Source organism: Oryctolagus cuniculus, chromosome 1 (genome assembly GCF_051225735.1).
Source record: "Oryctolagus cuniculus isolate XC-2025 breed Fujian yellow rabbit chromosome 1, ASM5122573v1, whole genome shotgun sequence".
NCBI lineage: Eukaryota > Metazoa > Chordata > Mammalia > Lagomorpha > Leporidae > Oryctolagus > Oryctolagus cuniculus.
In genome coordinates this window covers 197,832,760-197,860,704 of record NC_142867.1, presented here as the reverse complement: position 1 = coordinate 197,860,704, position 27,945 = coordinate 197,832,760, and the positions used below count along the sequence as shown (strand labels likewise).

Sequence of the window (27,945 nt, the reverse complement as noted above, 5' to 3'; positions counted from 1 at the left end):
ACGGTGGTGGCGGGGGTAGCGAGCCGTGAGCTGCCGGCGGCGGGCTCGGAGGCTGTGAGTGTCCCAATCTGAGGCCCAGGTTCCGTGCCGCGCTGCGCTGTGCCAGGCCGCCGCCGGGATGCAGTGGGCCGTGGGCCGGCGGTGGGCGTGGGCCGCGCTGCTTCTGGTTGTCGTGGCGGTGCTGACCCAGATCCTCTGGCTCTGGCTGGGTACGCAGAACTTCGTCTTCCAGCGTGAAGAGATCGCGCAGCTGGCGCGGCAGTACGCGGGTAAGCGGGCACAGGGCGGGAGCGGGCAGCCGGCCCAGGATCGGAGCCAGGGATTCCAAGGACGCTGTCCCCAAACCTGGGACCCGAGCTGGCCCTGATACCGCCGCCGCTCCTCTGTTTCCGCCAGGGCTGGACCACGAGCTGGCATTTTCTCGGCTGATTGTCGAACTGCGGCGGCTGCACCCAGGACACGTGCTGCCCGACGAGGAGCTGCAGTGGGTGTTCGTGAACGCGGGCGGCTGGATGGGCGCCATGTGCCTTCTGCACGCCTCGCTGTCCGAGTACGTGCTGCTCTTCGGCACCGCCCTGGGCTCCCGCGGCCACTCGGGTCAGTGTTAGCGGTGGGCCGGACTGGGAGGCTGGGGCTGCGCAAGGGCCAGTGTCCTCCTTTCTGATCTTGGGCTGAGCCATGTATGTGATGGTGCGGATGCCCTGATGGTTGGTGTCCATCTGTCTGTCACTTAGGGCGCTACTGGGCTGAGATCTCCGACACCATCATCTCTGGCACCTTCCACCAATGGAGAGAGGGCACCACCAAAAGCGAAGTCTTCTACCCAGGTGAGTAGGGAAGGTGAGTGCCCTCACACTGAAAGCGCCCACAGCTGGGAGAGCGAGCAATGGCGTTGAAGAGGGGGTGCTTTGAGGACCACTGCCCCACAAAGCCACAGGTGGTTGGTTGGCCAGAGCTGAGAGACCCTGTTGCTTTCCTCTGTTAACAGGAAGCAAAACATAACAACTTCCTGTTAATAAGTCTGATTTATTTTTGTCTATCTGGACACTTTTTAAAAAAAGATTTATTTATTTTATTTGAAAGAGTTACACACAGAGAGAAGGAGAGGCAGAGAGAGAGTCTTCCATCTGCTGGTTCACTCCCCAACTGGCCACAACAGCCAGGTCTGCGCTGATCCAAAGCCAGGAGCCAGGAGCCTCCTCCCGGTCTCCCACGTGGGTGCAGGGGCCCAAGCACCTGGGCTGCCCTCCACTGCTTTCCCAGGCCATAGCAGAGAGCTGGATTGGAAGTGAAGCAGCCAGTACTCGAACCAGTGCCCATATGGGATGCCAGCACTGCAGGCGGCAGTTTTACCCGCCATGCCACAGCGCCGGCCCCGAACACTGTTTTATCCAGCCAATACCCCAACAAATGTTGGGGAGACAGCTGGGTAATTAGAAAAGCTCTCTCTCATACCTAAAAGACAAGACAATCATCTTCCTCTCCATTTCTTTTTTAAATAGTGAAACAACTTATATTAAAAGTAGAGCTTTGGATTTCCAAGCAGGTTTGAGGTGGAGGATGAGCATGGCAAGTATTGTGACTGAACAGCTTGGAAAGCCTCACAAGTCCTGTAACCGCACGCTCCCTCTCTAACAAGTCCAGCCCAAGTTTAGCTAACTTTCTACTTGAATTGAATGAGGCTTGGGATTGCAGACTTCTTTAAAAAAAATTAATTAACTTTTTTAAAAAATATTTATTTATTTGAAAGGCATAGTTACAGAGAGGCAGAGAGTGAGAGGGAGAGGTCTTCCATCCAGTGGTTCACTCCTCAGTTGGCCACAAAGGCCAGAGCTGGACTGATCTGAAGCTAGGAGCTAGAAGCTTCTTCTAGGTCTCCTACCCTGCTCTCACCTGTGCAGGGGCCCAAGCACTTGGGCCATCTTCTACTGCCTTCCCAGGCCATAGCAGAGAGCTGGATTGGAAGTGGAGCAGCCGGGACTCGAACTGGTGCCCACATGGGATGCCAGCCTGCAGGCAGCAGCGTTACCCGCTCTGCCACAGCACCAGCCCAGGGATTGCAGACTTCACCGACTTGCATAGAAAGTCCTGTGGCCAGGTGAGGTGGCTCTGTATGGCTTCCCCTTGGAGATGCCACAGAAGAACATTTAGGAATGGCCATCTGGGCTCCTGACCCCTCTCATGGGACACCCGACCAGCAAGGTAGAGCTTTTCCCTTTCTTGAAGCTCTCTCTCCATTCCTGATTCCTCACTGGTCCATGGGCCAGGGAAACTGCAGCAGTGGAAGGACTGGGCTCCTCACATGGGTATTCCTTGTCCCCCAGGGGAGACGGTGGTGCACGGGCCTGGCGAAGCAACGGCTGTGGAGTGGGGGCCAAACACGTGGATGGTGGAGTACGGCCGCGGTGTCATCCCATCCACCCTGGCATTCGCACTGGCTGATACTGTCTTCAGCACTCAGGACTTCTTCACCCTCTTCTATACTCTTCGCTCCTATGCCCGGTGCCTCCGGCTCGAACTTACCACCTACCTCTTCGGCCAGGACGCTTGACCAGCCATGCCAGAAAGAAGACCTGTGGATGGACAGGAGCGGGCAGGCCCGCACACATCCACTTCCTGGAGCCCACGTGCAGATAGGGACATGCTTACAGCACGCAGGTGCTGAGTCCCTGCTGTACGGATAGGGACATACGTGCTTACATATCCAAACACGGACGTGTGGGAACAAGTGGGACATATACAGAGATACCAAGTCCTGTGCACACTGCAGGCTCATGCACTCACACCCATTCAGAGAGGGAGCCCCACATATACCAAGTGGGCTAGTCATGTTCAGATGCACCTGTCACAAGCTTGGCTCATGAACTCAGGCCTTTCCAGAGCGTGCCGTCCCCATTCCGGGCTCTGGGGTTAAGGACGGGGTGGGGATTGCACCCTGCCTCAGTCTGACTCCTCAGCCCAGCAGCAGCTTGGGGCCGTGGGGGGGAAGAGGAGCTGCCCTTTGGAGGCCCCTTCACCGCAGCGATGATGCCCTTCCCCTCATTTCCTGTCCTCTCACCATATGCCTTATCCGCATTCGATTCCCTGCTATGCAAGTGCCCCCACCCCTCAACAAACAGGTCAGCTGGGGAAACAGAGGAAGGTGGAGAATGCCCTCCATCCCAGAAGACCCCCACTCCTCTCTTGTGGGCCCACCCCTGAGGAGGGGACCTGGAGAGGTGGGCCTGGGTCCTAGGGGCCACCCCTGGCCAACAGAAGGCCTTTTTCTGCACATGCGTACACATGGCCATCACTTTCCAGACACTGCCCCTGCTGTGTTCCCTATTCATCTGTCTGTCTCTGTTAATAAAGATGTCAAAGAGTTCCAATTCTCTGTGTGTCTGAACAGCAGGAAAAGCCGCTAACTCCTGGGGCCCTCCAGATGGCCTCTCCCTTACCGCACCACTCTGAGACTGCGGTTTTGGACTATCGTAGGGACTACGTACCTGAGCGTGCCTAAGAATCACCCTTAGGTAATGTAATGTGCAGCCTACGGATTCCCGTGCTCCCTCCCAGAGATCCGTTTCTGGGGTTGAGGCCTGAGACCAGCATCCCCTCCAACAGAGGTGGAATGCCACAGTTGGAGAAAATCAGGACTGGGTGAGGTGGGGTGTGTTTTAGCCTTGCCTCTGCCAGTGGCATTCTCGAAGGTCCTGAGAAGCCGGCCAGAGATGGCCCTGGCTGGCCACAGGGTGGCGGTGTATGCCCACCGCAGAGCTGAAAGAGGGCCTGCTCTGCTTTTTTCTGGGTTCCCGCAGTGAGTTGTTGCCCACCACCAGAGTAGCCCTCCATGCTACATTCTGCCTTCTCCAGGACCCTCCACTTCTGTGGGGACTCCTGGGGTGGAAAACAGGCTCTCCACCTGGCAGAGTGTGAGGCATGTAGGGCCAGGACTAGGGCAAGACAGGATGGGCCGAGGCGCGTTCGTCCCCAAGGATCCTGCTCTTGCCATCTTAACTTTTTGGCCTGAGGTATCAGGCTTGCCTCATCCTCATCGTAACTCTCCTTGGTGATTGAAAAAGGCACAAGCCACCTCCACTTCATTTTGTTTTTATAAAGATTTATTTGACAGAGTTACAGATATATATATATATATACACACATACACACATATATATATATACACACACACACACACACAGAGAGACATATCTTCCATTTGCTGGTTCATTCCCCAGCACCCACAGCTGCTTGGGCTGAGCCAGGCTGGAGCCAAGAGCCAGGAGCTTCTTCTGGGTCTCCCATGTGGGTGGCATGGCCCAAATACTTAGGCCATCCTCCACTGCTTTCCTGGGCCATTAGCAGGGAGCTGTATCAGAAGTGAAGCAGCTGAGACAGGAACTGTCTCATATGGGGGACATATGGGATGCTGCTGTCACAGGCGGTGGCCTTACCTGCTATGTCACAATGTTGGCTCTGCTTCTGCTTCTTAGAGTTTCCAGAATACTGCAAATGGAAGAAACACCATTATAAGAATTGTGTATTTTTAAAACTTATCAAATAAACACGAATGAAAAATACTGTACATGTAAGTGAACGAATGTGAAGCCCAAGAAAATTGGTCATCTCAGTCCCACCACCACCACCACAGTGTTGGCCATGACAGGCCCTGGCTAGGGATATGGGCCTCTCTGTGCTCCCAGGTTTTAAGCCCCGCCTCCTGGGAAGTGCTCCCCCATCCTGAACCTGACTCTGCCTCTGCTCTCAGAGTGCTGATCTGTCAGGGATTCCCCCACCACCACCACTGCCGCTCTTCCACAGGGGACTAGTTCCCGGATTCCACCTGTTGCTAAGTCCAGCGTGCATTTGATAGTTCTCAACTTTGATTTGAAACAGGAAATCACTTCTTAATTTTTTGTTTTGCAAGACAGAGACAGAGAGTTCCCATCTGCTGATTCACTCCCCAGCTACCACAGCGGGGGTCAGGCTGATCGGAAGCCTAGAGTCAGGAACTCATCCCCTGCTGCCTCCCAGGGTCTGCATGAGCAGGGGCAGAGCTGGGGATCAAACCCAGGCAGTGCGATGTGGGATGCAGGCAGCTTAACCACCAGGCCAAATGCCCATCCTGTAACCACCCTTAAAACACCTCGGGCTTCTGAGGCACTACTCTTCCTTCCTCTGAATTCCCAGAACTTAGTTCTCAAACCTCTGTTTACACCCTTTCTTAGGTGATCTCAGTTATTTCTTTAAATACCACTTATATAATTTATCCATTTATTTTGCCCTTTTATTTTATTTTTTTGACAGGCAGAGTTAGACAGTGAGAGAGAGACAGAGAGAAAGGTCTTCCTTTTCCATTGGTTCACCCCCCCCCCCACATGGCCACCACAGCTGGCGCACTGCGCCGATCCAAAGCCAGGAGCCAGGTGCCTCCTCCTGGTCCCCCATGCGGGTGCAGGGCCCAAGCACTTAGGCCATCCTCTACTGCACTCCCAGGCCACAGCAGAGAGCTGGACCGGAAGAGGAGCAACCGGGACAGAATCCGGCGCCCCAACTGGGACTAGAACCCGGAGTGCCAGCGCTGCAGGCGGAGGATTAGCCTAGTGAGCCTTGGCACCAGCCTATCCATTTATTTTGAAAGGCAGAGTTACAGAATGAGGGGAATAGGCAGAGAGAGAAAGAGAGTGATCTCACTTTCAGGGTTCACTCCCCAAATGACAGGAGCTGGGCTAGGCCAAAGCCAGCAACCTTTAGAATTCCATCTGGATCTCCCATGTGGGTGGCATGGACCCAAGTACGTGGGCCATCCTCCAGTGTTTTCCCAGACACATTAGCAGGGAGCTGGATCAGAAGTGGAGCAGTTGAGACTTGAACCAGCACTCATATGAGACGCAAGTGTTGCAGACAGAGGTTTAGCCCACTGTTGCACAACACTGGCCCTACCTATCTTTTCTTAATATTGATATTCTTTGAGGCAGAGTGACCGGGAGAGTGGGATGGACAGAGAGAAATCTTCCAACTGCTGGTTCACTCTCCAAATGCCTTCAACAGCCAGGGCTGGGCCAGGCTGAAGCCAGGAGTCAGGAGCCAGGAATCCCATCCAGTTCTCCACATGGCTGGCAGGGGCCCAAGCACTTGGATCATCTTCTCTTGCCTCCCAGTAACATTAGCAGGGAGCTGGATGGATCAGAAGCAGAGAAGGTGAGACTCAAACTGGCACTCTGGGTCAGCTTTGTGGCTCAGCGGATTAAGCAGCTTCTTGTGACATCAGCATCCCATACCCAAATGCATGTTCAAGTCCCCATTACTCTGCATCTGATGTAGCTCCCTGATAATGTCCTTGAAAGGCAATGGAAGATGGTCCAGGTGTTTCAGTCCCTGCCACCCATGTGAGAGACCAGGATGAAGTCCCTGACCCCTTGCTTCGACCTGGCCCAGACTTGGCTATAGCAGTCATTTAGGGAATGAGATAGCAGATGGAAGGTACCCCTCCTCCCTCCCTCCCTACCTCCCTCCCTCTCTCTCCCTCTCTCTCTCCCTTCCACCCCACTCCCAACAGTCTTCATTGTTTCATTAAGGGCACCTCCACTCACCCAGCCGCCCAGGCCAGAGACCTTGCATCCTCTTGTACACCTCTCATTCTTGCACATCCCATATCCCTTCCGGCAACAAATTCTGTCACTTTGATCTTCAGAACATCCAGAATTAAATCTCTTCATGCCACCTCTACTGCCACCATCTGTTGCCCGCACTGCTGCAACTGAGCTCACATTTGCATCCTGTAGGGAGGGATTTGCATGCAGCAGCCTGGGCCTTTCACTCTCTGCTGAGACATTTCCATTTTCCATCTCATTCTGTCCTTAAACTCCTTCTAAGGACACACTCCAAGGCTGCTCCAAACATCTGACTGCTCATCACCCTACTCCAACCCAGGGACCTCCTTGCTTTTCTTCCCCATCAACCAAACTTCTATCCCAGGATATTTGCACCTGCTATTCTCTTGACTGTAATGCTCTTCTCTAGGTATCTACACAGCTCTCTTCCTCTCCGCTCCCTTCAATTCCCGCTGAGTGAGTCCTTCCCTTAACACAAGTAATAGCATCCCTGCTGTGTTGGTTTTAAAATACCTCCACACAATTTTTGATACTCCTGGGGTGGGCATTGTGGCACAGTGGGTAAAGCCACCACCTGCAATGCCAGCATCCTATATAGGTGCCAATTCAAGTCCCGGCAGCTACACTTCCAATCCAGCTCCCTGCTAATAGACTGGAAAAAGCAGAAGATGATCTAACTGTTTGGGCCCCTGATGCCCACATGGGGGGCCAGGATGAAGCTCCTGGCCTGACCCAGCACTGGCCATTGTGGCCAGCTGGGGAGTGAACCAGCAGAGGGGAGATCTCTCTGTGTCTTCTTCTCTCTCTGTAACTCTAAGAGAGGGGGGGGGGTCTTCCAACCACTGGCTCCTTCCCCAAACAGCCACAATGGCCAGGGCTGGGCTAGTCTGAAGCCAGGAGGCAGAAGCCAGGAGCCTGGAGCCGCTTCCAGGTCTCCCACATGGCTGCAGGGGCCTGAGGAATTGGGCCATCCTCCACTGCCCTCCCAGGTGTAATAGCAGGGAGGTGAATCGGAAGTGGAGCTGCTGGGACTCAAACCAGTGCCCACATGGGATGCCAGCACTGCAAGTGGAGGCCCAACCCTCCACACCACAGCCCCTTAAATAAATATTTTAAAAAACTTTTTTTCTTTGACAGGCAAAGTGGACAGTGAGAGAGAGAGACAGAGAGAAAGGTCTTCCTTGTCTGTTGGTTCACCCTCCCCAGTGGCCGCCAAGGCCGGCGCACTATGGCTGGGGCATCATGCTGATCCAAAGCCAGGAGCCAGGTGTTTCTCCTGGTCTCCCATTCAGGTACAGGGCCCAAGGACTTGGGCCATCCTCCACTGCACTCCCGGGCCATAGCAGAGAGCTGGCCTGGAAGAGGGGCAACCGGGACAGGATCCGGTGCCCCGACCAGGACTAGAACCCAGTGTGCTGGTGCCGCAGGCGGAGGATTAGCCTATTGAGCCACGGCGCCAGCCAAAACTTTTTTTCAATACTCCTCCCTTTAAGAAGTGAACCTTAATTTTCTTCCCCTTGAGTGTGAGCCAGGCCTAGTTACATACTTTAACAAACAGTATGTGGCAGAAGTGACAGTTGGTGACTTCTAGGACCAGACCATAAAAAGTATTGCCTTGGAGCCAGCACTGTGGTGTAGTGGCTAAAGCCACCACCTGCAGTGCCACCATCTCATATGGGTGCCAGTTCTAGTCCCAGCTGCTCCACTTCCCATCCAACTCTCTGCAACAGCCTGGGAAAGCAGCAAAAGATGGCCTAAATCCTTGGGCCTCTGCACCTGTGTGGGAGACCCAGTGGAAGCTCCTGGCTCCTGGTGCCTTGGCTTCACATTTGCCCAGTTCTAGCTCTTGCAGCCATTTGTGGAGTGAACCAGCAGATGGAAGACCTCTCTCTCTCTCTCTCTCTCTCTCTCTGCCTCTGTAACTCTGCCTTTCAAATAAATAAATAAAGCTTTAAAAAGAAAAAAAAGGACCAGGGTATAATTTCATAGACCTAATAAAAGTAATACTAAAAAAAAAAAAAAAAAAGCATTGCCTCGGGGCTGGCATTGTGGCATGGCAGGTTAAGCTGTCACCAGCATCCCATATGGATGCTGGTTCAAGTCCTACCTGCTCTACTTCCCATTCTATTCCCTGCTAATGCACCTGGAAAAGCAACAGAGGATGTTCCAAGTGCTTGGATGCCTGCACCTATGTGGGAGACCCAGAAGAAGTTATTGGCTTTTGACTTTGGCCTGGCCCAGCCCCAGCTGCTGTAGCCATTTAGGGAGTGAACCAGCAGATGGAAGACCTTTATCTCTGTCTCTGTCTCTCTGTATCTCTGTAAGTCTACCTCTCAAATAAATTAAATATTTTTATTCATTATTTATTTGAAAGTCGGAGTTACACAAAAGGAAAGGCAGAGATAGATAGATAGATAGATAGACAGACAGACAGACAGACAGAGACAGAGAGGTCTCCTATCCACTGATTCACTCCCCAATTGGCTGCAATGGCCAGAGCTGTGCTGATCCACAGCCAGGAGCCAGGAGCTTCTTCTGGGTCTCCCATGTGGGTGTGCGGGCCCAAGGACTTGGGCCATCTTCTACTGCTTTCTCAGGCCATATCTGAGAGCTGGATCGGAAGTGGAGCAGCAAGGACTCAAACAGGTGCCCATATGGGATGCCAGCACTGCAGGTGGCAGCTTTATCCACTATGCCACAGCGCAGGCCCCTAATTAAATCTTAAAATTGCCTTAGGGGCTGGTGCTGTGGTGTAATGGGTTAAGCCGCCACCTGCAGTGCCAGCATCCCATTGGGCACTGACTTGAGTCCCAGCTTCTCCACTTCCAAACCAGCTCCCTGCTAATGTGCTAGGGAAAGCAGCAAAGGATGGCCCAAGTGCTTGGGCCCTAGCACCTGCGTGGGAGACCTGAAAGAAGCTCCCGGCTCCTGGGTTCAGATAGGCCCAGCTCTGGCCAATGTGGCCATTTGGGGAGTGAACCAGCAGATGGAAGACCTCTCTCTGTGTCTATCCCTCTCTCTGTCTGTAACTCTACCTCCCAAATAAATAAATAAATCTTTTTTTTTTTAAGCATTGCCTCATAAGTCCCTCTTTCTAGATCGCCTGCCCTGTTGGGAAGCTCACAGGCAGTCCTGTGGAGACGCCCAGTGGGGAGACCTGTGCGGGGAGCAGCAGCTTCTTGCCAGTAGCCATGTGAGGAGCTCACAGACCACTGTGGTCCTGCTGACTCTTTTACTGCAACTCACAAGAGACAATGAATCAGAACCACCCAGCTATGCCACTCTTGAGTTTTGGATGTGCAGCATTATGAGAAAATAAACATTTGGTGTTTTGGGGGGCGCGGTAGGTGTGTGTCCTTAGTGATTCTTTTTTATGTTTTTTTTTTTTTCTATCTACTTGAAAGGCAGAGGAGCTGGCATCGTGGCACAGTGAATTAAGCCCTGTCTGTGACACTGGTGTGCCACATGAGCACCAGTTCAAGGCCTGGGTACTCCACTTCCAATCTAGCTCCCTGCTAATGTGCCTGGGAAAGCAGTAGAAGATAGTCCCAAGGGCTTGGGCCCCTGCATCCACATGGGAAACCCAGATGGAGTTCCAGACTGTTGGCTTTGGCCTGGCCCAGCCCCAGCCATCATGGCTATCTGGGGAGTGAACCAATGAATTAAAGATTTATCTCTCTTTCACTCATTCTCTCTTGCTCTCGCTCCCCCCGCCCCAACTCTGGCTTTGAAATAAATTCAAGCAATGGAGCCAGGACTTGAACACTGGCACTCTCTGATATAATATGTGGGCATCCCCAGCACCATTTTAAGTACCCATGCCAGGTATGACTCCCTACAGACACCTGCTATTCCCTCACCCCCTCAGCATCACCTTAGGGTAGGTCTTGTGGCTTTGGTAGAAGGCCCTCTTGGGTACAGAAAGAAACTGGGGAAGGAAGAAGGGACCTGAGAGGAGCAACACCCAGGCGGCTCAGAGTAGAAGCTGTAGCTTGTCATTCAAGATCCCCCAAATACGGAACATCTGGAGGATGGTTGGGGGGGGGTAATAGCAAATGGCTGAGGGGATTTGGAAACACAGACTTGGGCATCGGGGAAGTGGGGAAGGTGTGTGAAGCTGGGCAAAATGCAAACCATTGTTGAAACAAGTGGAGATGAGTATCAGAGGTCTCCTATGCCTGAACTAGCCATACTCCCTGTGTATATGTTTGAAAATGTCCCTAATGAGATAGCCAGAGGTCGAAACCCTGTGTGCCTGTGCATCTGCACACCGTGCCCGGCCTGCGGTGGGTGAGCAGTCAACTCGGAGACCTCTGAGGTGTGAGTTCGTGGATGTGAGCCCATGGCCATGCGCAGCCTGTGGGCCGGGCAGGGGAAGCTTCAGTTCTTCACACTTAGCCCACGCCCTGCATGGATTCCCCTCGTGGGCACAGCCTGCTGAGTCTGTGACACTGGGGATGTCTCTCGTGACAGGTGTGCTGGTGTGTGACCGCCGCTGCTTGTGTGAGAATACCCAATACTGAATGTGAGTGTAAGGGGCACGGCTTGGGATGCTGTGCGGTGCCCTGGTCCGGAGTCCGGCGGCAAGGACTTCTCACTCTTCGTTCGCGCGGTTCCCTTTAGCTCTCCAGCGCCCCGCCCCCGGATCGGGCAGAACAGAAGGTGGGAAACACCTGTTGGGGGCCTGAGAGCCGCGGAGCCCGCAGGGGCCTCTCCCGCCGTGCCCCGCCCGTCCTGCCGTCTCGGGTCCCGCCCCCGCGGCCGCAGCCAGCAGAGCGGCGAGTGAGCGCACGGCGGCCAGAGGAGCGCAAGGCGGCTGGAGCGCACGGCGGGGACCCCGCTCAGGGAATCGAGCCAAGGCAGCGGCTGCCCGGGAGGCGGGCGAAGAGGAGCGCCGTGGAGACGCCGGGGGCAGCGGGCCGCGCCAGGCAGGTGAGTGCTGCTGCAGGGTACCGGGAGCGAGAGAGCCGGGCGGCGCGACCCCGCCGCTCCTGCCCGTCCGGTGCCGTCCCCGTCCCAGGCTGTCTCTGTCGCCCGCTATTCTCGCGCCTCCCTGATTCTTGGCCTCGGCTTCTCTGCCCTGTCCCTCCGTCTGATTTTCCCTGCCCTTGTCTGTCCGTTTCCCTCTACTGTCTAGCCCTCCTTCTGAGCTCTCTGTCTCTGCTCCTGCTGCGACTGTCCCTCTCTCTCAACCCGTGTCTGTCTCTCTTGGCCTCTGTCTCTGTCTCTCTCCGAACTGCCCATCACTTAGGTTTTGATCTGTTGCTCCCCCCCACCCATCTCTCTACCCAGGATCTTTATCAGCCTCATTTTCCCCTTCTCCGTGTCTCCACCCTTGCATCTACCTGATACTGCTGTCTCTCTCCATCTTGGTTCCTCTCAGTCTCTGTCTCTCTCCACCTGTCTCTCCTTGTCGCTTTGCCTCATCTCCATCTCTATCTCCGATCTGTCCTTGTCCTAGCGTACATCTCTCTCTCTCTCTCCCCCACCCCCCACCCCTCAGTCATCTCTCTCTGTCTCTTGGTTCCTGTCACCCTCTCTGATCTGCTCAGTCTCTCTCTGTCCTCCATCAAGGGCGGATTCTGACTGACTGGGATCTGGCCTCCTCTTTCCTCTTCTTTCTACCTCTCTGTCTCTGCCCATCTCTGGAAAAGCTATCTTTCTGTCTCTTTTCTGATGACCCTCTGCACTTCCCTGCTTCCGTGACCCCCTCCGCTTGTGTTGGGGGTTGTGGATGCAGCAGCGGCCAGCACCCCCAATTCCCTCCCCTACAGGAGGCCCTCTCCTTGGGGCCCCGTCTGGTACCAGGACCCCCTCAGACAGGGGGACTGCGCCTGGAAGCTGTCATGGAGGCCCTGCAGAGGCAGCAGGCAGCTCGCCTGGCCCAGGGGGTGGGGCCACTGGCCCCTCCACGCCTGCCACTGCCACCACGGCCTCCCCTGCCTGGCCCCCGGACCCTGCAGGCTCCTGATGGGGCCTTGGGGGAGGTTGGGGCTGAGGAAGAGGAGGCCGAAGACGATGAAGAGGGAGAGGAAGCTGGGGCAGAGGAGGAGACAGCTGAGGAGACCCATCCAGGGACCCAGGACCCCAGCTCACCTTGCAGCCAGCCTCCTGGACCCCATCCCCATGAGTGGACCTATGAGGAACAGTTCAAGCAGGTAGGACCCCTCAATGTGAGCTCGTCCCCCTGCCCTCAGGAAATAAGCAGAGCTAAGCGACTGGCAGTCCACCCACCCTTACCACCCTCTGCCGGACGGAGAGAGATGGAGAAACAGAGACCCGCGGCCAGATAGTGGGGAGACTGGAGGGCAAATAGTGGCATGGAGAGAGGGAGAGAGGCAGCTGACGCCCAGAAGCATGGAGACTGACAGACTAGAGGCCATTTGTGGGGCCGGGAGGGAAGGAGAGAGGGGCGCGGGGGCCCTTGAGGGAGGGGGATCTGGAGCTGGGGATCCCAGTGAGACCTCTAGAGGTCGCCACTCCCTTGGCAGGCTGGTACACTCCTCTCTCCTGTCACATCGCTCCTCCCATCCAAACTTTCTCCTGGCCCAAATTCCATGGGTGAGGCCAGCCTGTGAAAGGTGCTGCAGCCCCACCATGACTAACGGGTCCCTGTGCAGCTGGGAGCGACAGTCCCTTATTCATAGGGCCTTAATTGCGGAACCCTTTGCGTCTTATACTAAGGACACTAATCTAGGCTGTCATATGGAGGTGTTACATTGGGCTGTGACTCCAGGTGGTGTTACTTGCAGGGTGTTGATCTTGGGTGTTTTCCAGAAGCATCAGTCTGTCTGGTACCCCATGGCATTCATGTAAGACAGTGTTACTCCGGGCTCTGTGCCTCTGGAGATGCAGCTCTGACAGCGTTTCTCCTGGTGTGTCTGGGGCTTATTACCTAGAGAACATGCGTGGCTTTGCAGGTCTCCATCTAGAACAGGGCTCAGTCGTTCTGGGGTGTGGCTTGTGGTGTTTTCGACTCTGACACTTCTTACTGGGAGATGGAGTGTCACCTATAGGAACTGTCCTAGTCAACGACTCCATTTCTTGAGGATTGTTCCTTTTGGGTGCTATTTGGGAGGTGACACTGGAGGTGAAGCTCCGGGTGACTAGAAGTGGGGGGGACGACAACCTGCAGGTCTGGTGTAGCACAGAACCAGTGCCTCTGTGGCGGCCTCTATGCTCAGCAGGGTAACTGCCTCCAGAGGAGGTTAGACCAGAAGTTGGGCCCAGTGCCGTAAGTTCTGAACATCTACCGTGCCCAAGGGATGGGCTAGAGACACCTCTGCCCCTCACCCACCCCAAGCCCTGGAACACAGGGATGTGGACAGCATGACGCCCTTGCATGAACGAGTGAGGGTGAATGAGTGCCCGGGGTATAGCCCATCTCCTCCGTGCAGAGCAGAGCCCCAGCTGGCTTCCTCCCTGGGGCTCTGAATATTTCCCCCATTCTGGGGGGAGGGGGAGGTAAAACTGAGTTCTCAAGAGCAGGCTGAGCCTCCCCAGCTTCTTCCTCTTCTTATCTTTGCCTGTTCCCCAGATGGGTGCTTTGAGCTGCCCAGCGCCTAGCCAGTGTGGGTCTCTTATATACATCAGAAAAAGGCACCCCTCTGTGACCCCAGGGGAGACAGCCTAATGCCAGAGAGTCCATGTTCAGAGCCCACATACCCTCCAGCCGGAGACTCTTGTTCAGGGTGCAACCTGAACCGGGCTCTCGGGGGAGCTGGAGAATGACTGCTGTCCCTCCCCAGCTGTATGAGCTCGATGCGGACCCCAAGAGGAAGGAGTTCCTGGACGACCTGTTTACCTTCATGCAGAAGAGAGGTGAGTGAGGCGATGTGGGGAAGACCCTGGCGTCACCCCCATACTCCAGATCTCAGGAAGTGGTACCCCAGGTTTAGTTCCCGGGTTGGGTCCTCCTGGCACAGGTCTGAGCTTGGTAGCACCTGTCCTCTGGGCCCTCAATAGCGTCTTTAACCTCTGACCCTGCCCCCTCTCTTCTGCCCTGGGATTAATTAGTGGCCAGCCCACTGGCAGGTTAATGTGTGTGGGATCAATTGGGAGGCTGGGAGGGGGAACTGGTTGGGAGTTGGTCTGGGGTGGGAGGCTTCTGGGACTGGAGGGCTGGGAACGTCTTGGTTTTCTTATTGTAGGCTCCTCCTCCAGCCTTGTCTCTCCTCAGTTTCCCCTTGCTTTAGGTAGGGGACTTCCTATGGGCTCTACAGCAGGAAGGGTGGGGATTAGACTGAAGGAGGGACTTCCCAAGGGGTAGGCTGGGGAAAGGGGGGGAGGCATTCCTTTCCAGGAATTTCAGAGCTGGAAGAGAATGCAAGAAGGGTCTAGGAGGGGTGGGCGGCAGTCCATCACTTCAGCTTCTCCCCAGATTCATGGGACTGAACACTGACTCATTATCTCTCTCTACAAAGCTAATTAACTCACTCAGAGCGCAGCCTGATAAGCTGCTAATTAACTAGCTGCACTGACCCCCTCCCCGCCCCCTTAGTGCTGGCCCAAGTATTCCACCCCCCACCCCAGACCCAGCATCTCTTCCTGGTCTCCTCCTTCCCGGGACCCTCAGTGGGGCCCATTGTCCTCTTGCTCCCCAGGAGGCACAGTCATCCTGGTGCCAGTGTCCCCTCTCTGCCTTTCCCTCCAGGCCTCCCCTTCCACTGACAGGGGTGGAGGAGTCTGGGTAGATCCCAGCACTGCCCACACCCCCAGCTCTGCTTCCCTTCCGTGCCTGCCTCCCTCCACTCCCGCTGCGGGGGGAGGGGGTCCCGCGGGGCCGATAATTTCCCCCCATTAATCAGGCCGCAGCTAATTGTTCGGGTCCAAAGGCGGCGGCGGAAGGGGACGGGATCGGTAAGGAATTAACTGGGTCCCATCGCTCAGTGCAGACAGGCCCCTTTGTCAGGACTGGCCGGCGGGGGCGGCGCGGGCGGCGCGGGCTGGCGCGCTGCGGGCCCAGGCAGGGGCTGATTCTTCTCCTGCCGCCATCCCCAGCCTCGAGCAGCCATCCAGGGTCTGCTGCTTAGGGGAGTCCAGCTGTTCAGCACTCTCCAGAAGTCCTTCCTACTCTCTACCCCAGGGGTCAGCAAACTAAGGCGGGGCCAAATCCAGACGCCTGGGAGATAAGAACGACCTCTACATTTTTAAATAGTTGAGGAGGGGAATTAAAAGATGAAACACATTTTCAGACATGTGAAATTAGAATTTCAGAGAGTTCCAATAAAGTTTTATTGGAACACTGTGGCACCCATCCCTTTATGCTCCATGGCTGCTTTTAGGCTACAATTGCAGAACTGAAGAGTTGTGACAGATCATTTGGCCTGTAAACCCTAAAATATTTACCATCGAGCCCTATACAGAAGTTTGCTGATCCCTGGTCAGCTCCCAGTCCTTCCTGATACTACAGAGGCCCCTTGGGAGGCTCGGTGGGCTCTACCTGTAATGCCACCCCACCATCCCTTTTGACTGCCTTGGTCCCTGGAGGCCCTGCCCTGTACCCAGGGCTCAGGCAGGCATCCAACTCCTTTGGTCGCTGGAGATGTCTCTAGACAGGGTCTCATCTTGGTGGCCTGACTCTCTGCCCACTCCCCACCAGGGACACCAGTGAATCGCGTGCCCATCATGGCCAAGCAGGTGCTGGACCTCTATGCACTGTTTCGCCTGGTGACGGCCAAGGGCGGACTGGTGGAAGTCATCAACCGAAAGGTGTGGCGGGAGGTCACCCGTGGCCTCAGTCTGCCCACCACCATCACCTCAGCCGCCTTCACTCTGCGCACCCAGTGAGGCCAGGGATGCAAGTGGAAGGGAAGGGGCATGCCGGGAGTGGAGGGGGGCGGGATGCGGAGGGCCAGGGTTGTGTCAGGGCATAGAACTTGATCGGTTGGGCCCAGCCTCCCACCCATCCCACCCCGGCTCACCTCCCCTCCCCTCCTAGGTACATGAAATATCTGTACCCATATGAATGCGAGACGCGGGCGCTCAGCTCCCCCGGAGAGCTCCAGGCCGCCATAGACAGCAACCGGCGCGAGGGCCGTCGCCAGGCCTATCCCACCACCCAGCTCTTCAGCTTTGCGGGGCCGCCCCCTCGGAGCACTCCTGGCTCTGTCCTGGGGGCTGGCCCTGCCGTGCCGGTGCCCCCATCTGGCCCCGCCCCTCTCCAGGGTTCCACCTCCAGCCTGCCAGTGCACGCGTGCGCCCAACTGAGCCCCAGTCCCATTAAGAAAGGTGCGAAGGGCAATGGGGCAGGGGTTTGGGGGTCTCTGAGTTCTATCCAAGCACTGAGATATAGGAAACATCAAAGAGGGACTCAGATTTGAGAGGCTTTTAGATATGGGAGCAGTAAGGTCTGATGGCGCTGTAAGGCTTGGGCATCGCTAAGGCATGGGAGTCCTGAGGTTGGAGAGGAGTAAATGCTTGAGAGCTCTCTGGAATGGGTTAACTGTGGTGTGAGCTAAGCTCAGGAAAAGGCCCCTCACAATCGCTGCTGCATTCCACACCTGTCGGCCCAGGGCTTCTATTTCTATGTCTTTTGTGCCTCCCACAACCTGTATCACGTAGCAACCAGGAACAAGAAACTCCCCCAAATTCTGAGGCTAACCTAGATGTAGAGTTCTCCAGCTTCAGAGCCACCAGGCCAAGGCTCTGGATGGGAAGAGAGGTTGAACTAGGTGTGTGAGCTTGGGTGGCATCTCTTGGTCCTGAGCCTGAGGGAAGAAACACAGGTGGATTGGGTCAGGGGAGCTGAATGACCTGTGCTTCCAGAGGACAGCGGAATTCCAACCCCTCATCTGGCACTTCCCATTGGCCTGGCCTTGGGACCTGCACGGGAGAAGTTGGCACCAGAGGAGCCCCCAGAGAAGAGAGCTGTGCTGATGGGGCCTGCAGACCCACCTCGGCCTGGAGCGCCCACCAGTTTCCTGCCGCGTGGCAAGGTTCCCCTGAGGGGTGAGGAGGGGCTTGTTGGTGAGGGGCTTTGGACCTGTACACTAAGGGAGGCAGCACCTGATGGTTGTTGGAGACGGGGCAGACAAGTCCCTCTCTGACAACTGGGATTAGCTGTGGGGCTGAAGCGGAGTGGGGGCTCTCCACAGGGAGGGAGGATTTCTAAGTCTGACTTTCCTGTCCCTTCCTGGACAGAAGAGCGGCTGGATGGGCCTCTCAGTCTGGCAGGCAGTGGCATCAGCAGTATCAACATGGCTCTAGAGATCAACGGGGTGGTCTACACTGGTATGGGTACTACAGAGCTGTCTACACTAGCATGGAGTATTGAGATTGGCATGGGGATTTTAGACTTTCCTTACTAGCATGAAGTCCAGGGATCTCTGAACGTGCATGGATAATGAGGGGTTCACGGGATTGCTACATGGCATGGGTTAAAGCGGTATCTATATGGCATGGGTTCCAAGGCATGACCGCTCTGGCATGGGTACCATGGGATGTCTGCCTTGTCATGGACCTGTGTATCAGTGTAAATGTTTCTTGTTTAGCTGTCTGAAGGTATCTACGTCAGCACAGGAGTCTTGTGCCAAGGGGCTTGTTCTCGTTGGTCTGTGGCAGGGGTATATGTGTGGGGTTCTAGCAATCAGGGCACTTACTTTTCTCCCCTTTTCTGTTTCTGTGCCCCACTTCCTCCTGCTTGTGTTTGCCCTCTACCATTTCCTCATCCCTTTGCCAGGTGTCCTCTTTGCCCGCCGCCAGTCTGTGCCAGCTCCCCAGGGCCCAGCCAGTCCTGCACCCCCATCCTCTACAGGGCCTCCCTCCAGCTCCTTGCCCTGAGAACTCCTCCTCACAACTCGGAGTCCCAGCCCCAGTGCTGAAAGGGGAAGAGGCACCCCCTCCCCCATTTTGGTTCTTTCCAGACGCCTGATCTAGGACCCAGCTCTAGGAGGTGACCATACCCCACCTCCACGCCAAAGAGTTTTCTTTTGATGTTCTATCTACCTCATTACAGAAGGAGGGCACTTCCTCCCTGGCCACTTCCGGCAGCATCTACCAAAGAATTCTTGCCCCAGTACCCCCATCACCTCCTTATGTGCCCCCTGTATCAATGTCATCTCTAAGATTCCACCCACTTTGACCCAGCCCTGCTACTCTTCAGGAACCAGGTGACCGATTGTGTTGGGATGTTATGAAGGAAACATCCCAGGATCATATCTGGAAAATAAAGCCGTGGTCCTTCCCTCTCTAGTGCCTCTTTTTGTTTGGGTCTGGGAGGTCGGGAGGAATGAGGTACATGGGCAGCATGAGACCAAGGGACTCGTGTAGGGAAAGGCACAAAACATATGAGCTCCATCTCTTGATTCACACTGCTTGAGTTCAAATCCCAGTTCTTTCACTATAGTGCTGGGTGGCCTTGGGCACAAATCTTAAAGGGCTTCACATGGGCAGGTGGCACAGTAGGTTAAGCCCCCCAGTCTGGAGGCCTGCATCCATATCAGAACACCTGAGATGGAGCCCCACCTCTGCTTCCGGTTCAGCTCCCACCTAATGCACCTGGTGGGGGCAGATGACAGCTCAAGTGCTTCAGTCCCTGCCACCCATGTGGGAGACCCAGATGGAGTTCCTGGCTCCAGCTCTGCTGTTGTGAGCATTTGGGGAGTGAACCAGAAGATGAAAAATATCTCGCTCTCTCTTGCTCTTTCAAATAAAATAAATAAATAATATTTTCAAAAAGTTTATAGTGGGGCCAGCACTGTGGTGTAACAGGTAAAGTCGCCACCTGCAGTGCCGGCATCCCATACGGGCGCTGGTTCGACCCGGCTGCTCCACTTCTGATCCAGCTCTCTGCTATAGCCTGGGAAAGCAGTAGAAGATGGCCCAAGTCCTTGGACCCCTGCACCGGCATGGGAGACCCCAGGAGGCTCCTGGCTTCAGATGGCGCAGCTCAGTTGGGACCAACTGGGGAGTGAACCAGCGGATGGAAGACCTCTCTTTCTCTGTCTCTGTCTCTCCTTCTCTCTGTGTAACTCTGACTTTCAAATAAATAAATTTAAAAAAAAGTCTATAGTATTTCAGGGAGCTTCTGACTGAACTATGTATGAGAATGGGCCTATCCTGGAATAGCGGGTGTACTTCCACGTGCAACCACAGAGGATGGGATGGGGAAACTTTTTTTACTACCTTGGAACTATGAGAAAGGCAAAAGTCCTCTTGAGAACGGAGCTGGAAACCGGGGTGGAATGGGGACAGGTAGCCGTTGCCTAGGTAACCCGGCAGCGTTTGACACCACTCACTCACTCCTTCCGGTCGCTTCCGCACTAAAGGCCGAATAGTGGCGTCATTTCCGGCACGGAGGGCCGCCCTTGCACTCGGATTGGCCAGTCTTCCTGGTAGGACGGACGTCCCGCCCCCTGGCTGTGCCCCAGGTGAGGCGCGGCGGCGGCGGTGGAGATGGCGGCTCTGACGGATGTTCAGCGGCTGCAAGCCCGAGTAGAGGAGCTGGAGCGCTGGGTGTACGGGCCTGGCGGGGTGCGCGGCTCGCGGAAGGTGAGCGATCTGGTCCGGCGGTCCTTTTTTGGGGAAGAGCAAATGCAGTCCGCTGGCCCCGCTCCCGGGATAGATGCAACCGCTCCAGTCCCGTCGTCCGCAGCCCAGCTTTTGAAATAACAGAGGTCCTGGACCAGACCTCCTGGAGCAGATTGGGCCCTCGGAGTCCTTCTTCTGGGGGTCTGCAGGGGATTAGATCTGCTCCAGATGAACGCAGTGCCGTCTGTGATCGAGGCTCCGCCCCTGCTGGCACAGGCTCGTTGGGGAGAATCTGCCACACTCGAGAAGCTGACTAATGAGAGTTTCAGTAAGAGCTGAAGTCCACCAAATACCGTCCTGGAGCCCTGACTAATTAATTGCTAAGCGAATTGTTCAGAGAAAGGGCCAAGAGACCCCAGAGGGGTGGCTAAGGACAGCCAGAAGGGAGGAAAGGTCAGGTGCGGGAGGAGCAGGGATTGGATACAGGACGTTCAGCTGTGGGCCGGCACTGCGCCGCAACAGTGGCTGGATTTGACGGCTAGGAGGCTCAGGTGCCCTCTGATCCCTTTCCGCCGAGGGAAGACCTTTTCCTGAAGGTCTTCTGATGGAGTGGTAGGCCTATCATGGAGCCAAGTGCATCAGTGGCAGTGATGTCTGTTGGAACACTTCTGGTGCAATTACTTGTCCCTAGCATGGTTGCTCTCCCGTTTGAGAATCAATTTCTCAAAATATTCTTTCCCCTTTGATATCTATGACTCTAACTCCTAGCTGCCTCTCTGGCTGCCTGCTTCTCAGTCTTATTTAGCCCCCCCGTGTATCCAACTCTTGAATATTGGCATTCCTTGTCCTGGACCCTAAAACCTGGGTGAGCTCATTCACTTCCCTAGTCTCCCCCTATATTTGACCCTTTAATATTGGAATTCCTCATCTTCTACATTTAAATCCTCGATAGGCTTATTTGCTTCTTTTGGAGAGAGAGAGAGAGAGAGAGAGAGGTCTCCCATTTGCTGGGTGACTCCCCAAAAGCCTGCAATAGCTGGTACTGGGCCAGGCTGAAGTGGGATCTAGAAATTTAATCCAGGTCTCCCACTTGGGTAGCAGGGAAGCAACTACTTGAGCCATCACTGCTGCCTCCCAGAGTGTGCATTAGCAGGAAGCTGGAATGAGGAGCGGAGCCAGGCCTCAAGCCCTGGTGCCCAATATGGCGTGCAGGTGTTTCAGTGACACCGCAGCCACTAAGCCCAAGCCCACCCTCAGGTTTTTTTATTTCCTAGTTTCAGTCACTATTTACATGTCTTTATGTTTCTTTTCTTTCTTTTTTTTTTTTTTTAAGATTTGTTTATTTATTTGAAAGTCAGAGTTACACAGAGAGAGGAGAGGCAGAGAGAGCGAGAGAGAGCTTCCATCTGCTGGTTCATTACCCAATTGGCCACAACAGCCGGAGCTGCGCCGATCTGAAGCCAGGAGCCAGGAGCTTCTTCCGTGTCTCCTGCAGGGGCCCAAGGACTTGGGCCATCTTCTACTGCTTTTCCAGGCTATAACAGAGAGCTGGATCGGAAGAGGAGCAGCCGGGACTAGAACCGGCGCCCATATGGGATGCCGGTGCTTCAGGCCAGGGCGTTAACCAGCTGCGGCACAGCGCCGGCCCCTTTATGTTTCAAACCTATGTCTTTGATCCAGATTTCTATGCTGAGGCAGATTTGGATATCCAGTTGTCTCCTGGACTTTTTTTTTTTCTTTTTTTTCTTTTTTTTTTGACAGGCAGAGTGGACAGTGAGAGAGAGACAGACAGACAGAAAGGTCTTCCTTTGCTGTTGGTTCATCCTCCAATGGCCGCCGCGGCCGGCGCACCACGCTGATCCGAAGCCAGGAGCCAAGTGCTTCTCCTGGTCTCCCATGGGGTGCAGGGCCCAAGCACTTGGGCCATCCTCCACTGCACTCCCGGGCCACAGCAGAGAGCTGGCCTGGAAGAGGGGCAACCGGGACAGAATCTGGCGCCCCGACCGGGACTAGAACCTGGGTGCTGGCGCCGCGAGGCAGAGGATTAGCCTATTGAGCTGCAGCGCCGGATGTCTCCTGGACTTTTCCACTTGGTATCCAACAGGCATTTCAAACTCAACCTGTATGCTTTTAAAGGTACTCTTCTTCTCCCCTAACCTGATTCTCTTCTGCATTCTATAATACAAGTGTTGCACCATCATTAAGATCCTAAGGATTGGGGCTGGCTCTATGGCATAGTGGGTAAAGCTGTCGCCTGCACTGCCAGCATTCCATATGGGCTCCAGTTCAAGTCTTAGCTGCTCCACTTCCGATCCAGCTTTTTGCTATGGCCTGGGAAAGTGGTGGAGAAATGCCCAGGTCCTTGGGCCCCTGCACCTGCATGGGAGACCTGGAGAAAGCTCCTGGCTCCTGGCTTCATATCAGCACAGCTCGGGCCGTTGTGGCCAATTGGGGAGTGAACCAGCAGACGGAAGACCTCTCTCTCTCCCTGCCTCTCCTTCTCTGTGTAACTCTGGCTCTCAAGTAAATAAATAAATCTTAAAAAAAAAAAATCCTAAGGATCATCTTAAACTCTCCCATCTCCCACACTAGAATTGATGTGGATGGGATGGGGCTTTGAGGTGGGCCAAGCCAGTCTGGCAGCTGGGACAATCATCCATGAGGTCATGACAGCATGGGGAAAAATGCTTGCATTTCTCATGCCCAAATCCAGGACTTAGGAACCAGGGAGTATATATTGTATATGCTGGTGCCCCATAAACTGTAAAACAGTTTGTTATCTCCTTAATCAGACTTGAAACTCTAAGGAGTACATGATTCTCTCTCCCTTCACATTAAAGATCCCCTGAATGTGGGCTGCATCTCCCTTAATACAAGAGAAATCAAGAGAAGGGGATCAACCTAGATTACTGGGACTCAGAAATTCACGGGTCTGGAGGAATGAGTGTTCTTTACTCTCACAAGCCTTGAACCAGGTGGTTTACCTTGGAATTAATCTGTACTCCCCTTACAGGTGGCTGATGGCCTGGTCAAGGTGCAGGTGGCCTTGGGAAACATTGCCAGCAAGAGGGAGAGGGTGAAGATCCTGTACAAAAAGAGTAAGTGCTTCCATGGGGTGCTTCCTGGGACCTGACCCTGGCTCTTCAGTCCGGGAGGTCACTGGAGTAGCCCTCTGACAATAGAAGAGACGTAAGGACAAGTCCCTTCCTAAGCAGTGAGTTGGGATATGCTTTTCCACCTTGTCACTCAGCTCAAGCCTAAGTTCCAGGATGAGGGCTCTGCCTGAAAGCTCCACTTGGGAAAGGAGGGAAAGAAGGGTACGGGATTTCCCAAGGCAGGGTTAGAGGCGGAAAGATGTTGGACACTGAGATTTCCAGCCTTGGCTCAGCCAAACCTTTTTGATTACGTGAGAGCTGATAACGTGCTCAGTAACTAGATAAAGCTCTGGCTTTTCTCGGTAGCATCAACGCAGGAGTATACCTTTGCTGAGGATGGTCATTGGTAAAGCCGAAGGCTCCAGGGTGGTGGTAGCAATTATATTTTTAGCTCCAAAGTCTGAGACTGGCCAGCAAGTGATAAGCTTAGAGAGACAGGGAAGTGAGGGTAGGGTTTGGGGAGGTCCGCTGATGGGGTACAGCTGATGGTGTCAGCTGCTCATTCAAAGATGTCCCAGGGTTGACCACTCCCCAGACATCCTTCATAACATTGAGCTCCACTCTCCAACCCTGTTCGGTCCATTCTCCATCTTGCTACTTTTCTAGTTGAAGACCTGATCAAGTACCTGGATCCTGAGTACATTGACCGCATTGCTATCCCTGATGCCTCTAAGCTGCAGTTCATCTTGGCAGGTAATGCTGGACTGTGTGTGTGCACGTGCAACTGAGGACGTGGGCTGTTGGAGACCTTGAGCACAGAGATGGCCTCGCCAGCCAGTCTGTTCGTGGATCCAACCCTGAAAACTAATGCCTGGACTTCTGGCCTGGCTCTGGGCTACGGCTGGAGGTGACCCTGTAGGTTCTCCAGTAGCTTTGGGTACAGTATAATTTGGGCCAACTGCAGGCCGTGGTGCCAGCCACAGTAGGAACTACTCCAGTGTTCTTATCAATGGCCAGCCTTAGGATATTCTTTTAGAACCTTCTTTATATCTGCTCACTGGACAGAGGGGCTTCTAGGAAAGAGGAGGCAGAGAGCTTTGTCATATGGGAGAATATTGGGTTGAGTTTGAAGTTCTTTCATGTGAGAAATCTCTAGGATTTCAGAGTTCTAGGTAGGAACTATTATTGCCTTGGAAATAACTGCTCATCCGTTAGTCAGCTAGTCCACAGGCTAGGATTTTCTGAGCACCTGTATTTGTTCGTTCATCTAAAAGATAGTCACAGATCAGCTACCATGATTCAGGCTCTGTCCTAGGAGTGAGGAATACAATGGTGAATTGGAAAGTCCTTGCCCTGATAGGCACAACCAGAGCTAGAGGAATCAGAATCGCTGCTTCAGGGACCTGAGCTTATAACCCAGCTGGAAGCTCCACTTCCCAGGAGACTGATCAGTACAGTGTGGCACTGCAGAATGGGTGAGGAGGGACAGCTCCTGCTTACAGGAGCTATCAGAGCTCCACAGGGCTCCTGATTAATTGACATGGCTTTGGGCCCAGCATAGTGATGCAGTGGGTTAAGCCACCACTTGTGACACGGCATCCCATATCAGAATGCCAATTCGAGTTAATGTGCTTGAGAACACAGTGGCTGATGGCCTGAGCACTTGGGCCACCTTCCGCTGCTTTCCCAGGGAGTTGGATCAGAAGTAGAACAGCCAGGACATGAACCAGCACCCATGTGGGATGCCGGTGTCACAGGCAGCAGCTTTACCCACCACATCACAACGCCAGCCCCCACAAAAACACATTTCTAACCTGCCACTTTGCCCACATTAGAACCCCAGTGCCCCCTTTCCTTGATAGGTGAAAGCCCTAATTCTTTAACTTGCCATTCAAAGCCTTCCAGTGTGCTGGGCCTACCCTCCCATACTCTTCCCCGCTCCAGCTCAGCCAGTTGAATTCTTTTTTTCTCTGCTAGTTGATAAGCATTCCTCCCTCCAAGCATTTGCACACAGAGCCCTCACTCTCAAATGTCTTTGTCCCTCTGGATCTCAGTGTGTTGAAGGCCCCTGTACATAGACAGCCCAGCCCAAGCCCTGGTCTCCTCTTTGGACTCTCATGGTACTGTCCCAGTTCTACAGCTGGTAGTCGTCTGTGCCTCTGAGCAGAACCTGCCTGCTGTAGTCTGTAACATCTCTTTCAGACCTTCCTGGGGCCTATGGGTGTGGGAACCCAAGTCTGGGTATTTTGTCCCTTGTAGTCTAGGAGGCGCTCACTGAGCTTGTTGATAAGCAGCTAGAAGAAGAGGCCTTGGAGTTAAAACTTAGAGAAAGACGGTATTAGAGCTCTTTAGGCTCAAGATGTGTCAGACTACTGGTATACAGAAGTAGGGGCAGGGTGGGGAATGTGGGAGAGGGGCAGGGGCAGAGCCACTGTCCAAAGTTCCAGGACCCAGCCATTTCCCCTGTCAGGGCTCGCCTCCTTGCACGGGAGTAGGAATGCCCGCAAGGCTCGCGTCACCGTCCCTGTCTCGTCTGTTTATGCTGCAGAGGAGCAGTTTATCCTCGCCCAGGTTGCACTCCTAGAGCAGGTGGACGCCTTGGTTCCCATGCTGGACAGTGCTCACATCAAAGGTACGCCATGCGACTGCGGCCCGGCCCCACCACGGCTGGGGACACGGGTGGGGACACGGGTGGGTGGGCAAGATGGCCCTGGGCCTCAGGCTCCCAGAGCTCGGGCTGGATTTGCTCCTTGTGTTTTTCTTACCCTGGGGGTACCTGCCACCTTTGCTGGGATGACAGTCACCAGTGGGGAGAGCCCAGTTTCAACTTATGCAAATCTGGGCCTGAGGGAACCAGCAGAGCTGTGGGGTTCCTTCTGTCTCCGACCCAGCCCCTCAGCATCTCTCTGTCTGGGTGTTGCAGAGCCCAGGTCTTGTCAGAGTCCCTGCCAGGCACATTAATATGTGGAATTCTTCCTGCTGCACTGCTGAGAGCAGGCCCTGGCCTGGACTTGACAAGCAGACAGGGACTTTAATTGAATCCAGATATCCATCTTGTCTGTCTCTGGAGGTATTTTCCCCAGCTCCCCCTCCCTGCCCCGATCAGATACTTGCTGAGTATCTCAAGCTTTAAGCTGCGGCCCAGCATGGTGGGCAAGGTGGATGTTGGTTTCCAGGTGGCTAGTTTAGGGGCCTGGTGCCCATCCTCAGCCCACCTGCAGGCTTCCTGCTCCTTAGGCCAGGCAGACCTGACCCCGTGGGCCTAGGGGAAAGGAATAGATCCTATGAGAGGCAAAGCTCTCTCCCTGGCCCTGGGAATAGCACTGGGGTCAGGTAGGAGCCATAATGGGGACTCCTAGGTTTTGGCTTCTCTTGAGACTCTGTCCTCTCCTTTCGTCTCCTCCCTGTGTGTCCTGGAATAAAACTGGGGTGGGCAGGGAGCCCCACCACCACCACCACCACCTCCAGCTGCAGCGGTCGATGAAGGCTGGCGTTTGTTTAGCTTCTCCACTCAATACTCTAATCCTGCCGAAGACCTAATAGACTATTGAGCAGTCCCGGGGGAGGGCACAGGCATCATCGGGCAGTGTGTGTTGTGTTTTACAGCCGTTCCGGAGCACGCCGCCCGCCTGCAGCGCTTGGCCCAGATCCACATCCAGCAGCAGGTATGGGAGAGCAGAGGCAGGGCGGGGAAGGCAGAAGTGGCGAGACACGGGGTCCCCACTCCTCCCCGGGGGAGCAGCCTCAGGCTTGTCTGATGTCGGCCTGGAGGAAACTTGAGGCTTTATGCTTTTTCTTCCACATGCCCTGGGGAGGGGAAGGGACTTGCCTGCGACCACACCCAGGCTTCTTTCCTCCCTGAGTTGAGCTGTTGGGACATCAGGAGGTTGAAGTTGGGAGGTACCCAAGAATTCCTGGGGACAGTATGTCCTTGACTTTGGTGAAGGAGCTGTGTACCCAGGCTCTGGCTTAGGCACAGAGGAATAGGAGACATGCACAAGGAAGGAATTTCACCAATGTGTGGCCCACTCCCATTTGCATCAGTGGGAGTGACTGGTGTCAGTCGTCCATCCTAGAGTCTGAATGTGCCCCCTAGCAGCCTGCTCCTTTGGGTCTGGGTTAAGCATCACGTTTTCTGGGTTCTATGGGGGAATGAGGGTCCCTAAAGAGACAGGACATTTAGTGAGACATGGGGGCTTTACCCAACTGCCTTTTCTGCCACAATTTGCCTTCATAGGACCAATGTATGGAGATCACCGAGGAGTCCAAAGCTCTCCTGGAAGAATACAACAAGACTGTATCCTTTTTGCTTGGTTAGGACCCTAATGGCTGCCATCCCCAAGCCATTGTTCTACTCTGGATCTCTTTCATCACAACAAGCCTGTCCTTTCCCTCCTCCTCCTCTCTGCCCCTGTAGCACATGCAGTCTCCCTACTCCCTCACCCAGACTCCTGTTCTTACCTTGACCAGTGACCAGACAATGCTTCTCTCCAAGCAGTTCGTGCAGTGGGATGAGCTGCTTTGCCAGCTGGAGGCTGCCAAGCAAGTGAAGCCCGCAGAGGAGTGATGGCTGCTCCCCTCCCAGGGTGGGCCAAGGCCCCCGGGCTCCAGGCTCCAGTGCCAACCTGTCTTCGTGACGAGGCAGAGGCCACTTTGTATTTATTGGATTCTAGGGCCATTTGTCTGCACTTAGAGGTCAGGTTACCTGAGATTTGTGATTTACCTTCCCACCATCAGTTTTCTGTACAGTGTAACAATAAAGGTCGGAGGAGGAGTGTGTGCTTCCC

The 27,945-nt window shown here is 54.6% G+C and overlaps 3 protein-coding genes and 1 long non-coding RNA gene across 4 annotated transcripts; 3 read left to right on the top strand and 1 right to left on the bottom strand.

Moving 5' to 3' along the window:
* SIGMAR1 (sigma receptor chaperone 1) lies at positions 1–3,368 on the top strand. The gene is made up of 4 exons (XM_002708016.6): positions 1–269; positions 397–597; positions 735–827; positions 2,325–3,368. Exons 1-4 carry the CDS (start codon positions 119–121, stop codon positions 2,549–2,551), a joined length of 672 nt encoding a protein of 223 aa, XP_002708062.1. The 5' UTR covers positions 1–118; the 3' UTR covers positions 2,552–3,368.
* On the bottom strand, positions 2,980–19,966 carry LOC127490722 (uncharacterized). Its single transcript, XR_016224242.1, has 2 exons — positions 19,832–19,966; positions 2,980–4,485 (listed from the first exon to the last, which is right to left on the bottom strand). It is a non-coding gene; the product is annotated as an uncharacterized LOC127490722 (long non-coding RNA).
* ARID3C (AT-rich interaction domain 3C) lies at positions 11,354–18,773 on the top strand. Its single transcript, XM_089318208.1, has 8 exons — positions 11,354–11,525; positions 12,368–12,751; positions 14,342–14,414; positions 16,195–16,378; positions 16,534–16,823; positions 17,361–17,543; positions 17,736–17,825; positions 18,274–18,773. Exons 2-8 carry the CDS (start codon positions 12,440–12,442, stop codon positions 18,372–18,374), a joined length of 1,233 nt encoding a protein of 410 aa, XP_089174334.1. The 5' UTR covers positions 11,354–11,525; positions 12,368–12,439; the 3' UTR covers positions 18,375–18,773.
* On the top strand, positions 19,966–27,932 carry DCTN3 (dynactin subunit 3). The gene is made up of 7 exons (XM_002708018.6): positions 19,966–20,084; positions 23,077–23,161; positions 23,825–23,911; positions 25,707–25,790; positions 26,765–26,823; positions 27,396–27,455; positions 27,636–27,932. The coding sequence occupies exons 1-7, from the start codon at positions 19,989–19,991 to the stop codon at positions 27,723–27,725; spliced, it is 561 nt and encodes a 186-aa protein (XP_002708064.3). The 5' UTR covers positions 19,966–19,988; the 3' UTR covers positions 27,726–27,932.
* Positions 27,933–27,945: the final 13 nt, after the last annotated feature.

Excerpts from the sequence above, each read along its gene's own strand:
- SIGMAR1 (XM_002708016.6), top strand. The coding sequence starts at position 119 with ATGCAGTGGGCCGTGGGCCGGCGGTGGGCGTGGGCCGCGCTGCTTCTG. Across the intron at positions 270-396 it reads GCTGGCGCGGCAGTACGCGG|GGCTGGACCACGAGCTGGCA; the intron begins GTAAGCGGGCAC and ends TGTTTCCGCCAG. Across the intron at positions 598-734 it reads GGGCTCCCGCGGCCACTCGG|GGCGCTACTGGGCTGAGATC; the intron begins GTCAGTGTTAGC and ends TCTGTCACTTAG.
- ARID3C (XM_089318208.1), top strand. The coding sequence starts at position 12,440 with ATGGAGGCCCTGCAGAGGCAGCAGGCAGCTCGCCTGGCCCAGGGGGTG. Across the intron at positions 12,752-14,341 it reads ATGAGGAACAGTTCAAGCAG|CTGTATGAGCTCGATGCGGA; the intron begins GTAGGACCCCTC and ends GTCCCTCCCCAG. Across the intron at positions 17,826-18,273 it reads CAACGGGGTGGTCTACACTG|GTGTCCTCTTTGCCCGCCGC; the intron begins GTATGGGTACTA and ends TCCCTTTGCCAG.
- DCTN3 (XM_002708018.6), top strand. The coding sequence starts at position 19,989 with ATGGCGGCTCTGACGGATGTTCAGCGGCTGCAAGCCCGAGTAGAGGAG. Across the intron at positions 23,912-25,706 it reads GCTGCAGTTCATCTTGGCAG|AGGAGCAGTTTATCCTCGCC; the intron begins GTAATGCTGGAC and ends TTTATGCTGCAG. Across the intron at positions 26,824-27,395 it reads AGATCCACATCCAGCAGCAG|GACCAATGTATGGAGATCAC; the intron begins GTATGGGAGAGC and ends TTGCCTTCATAG.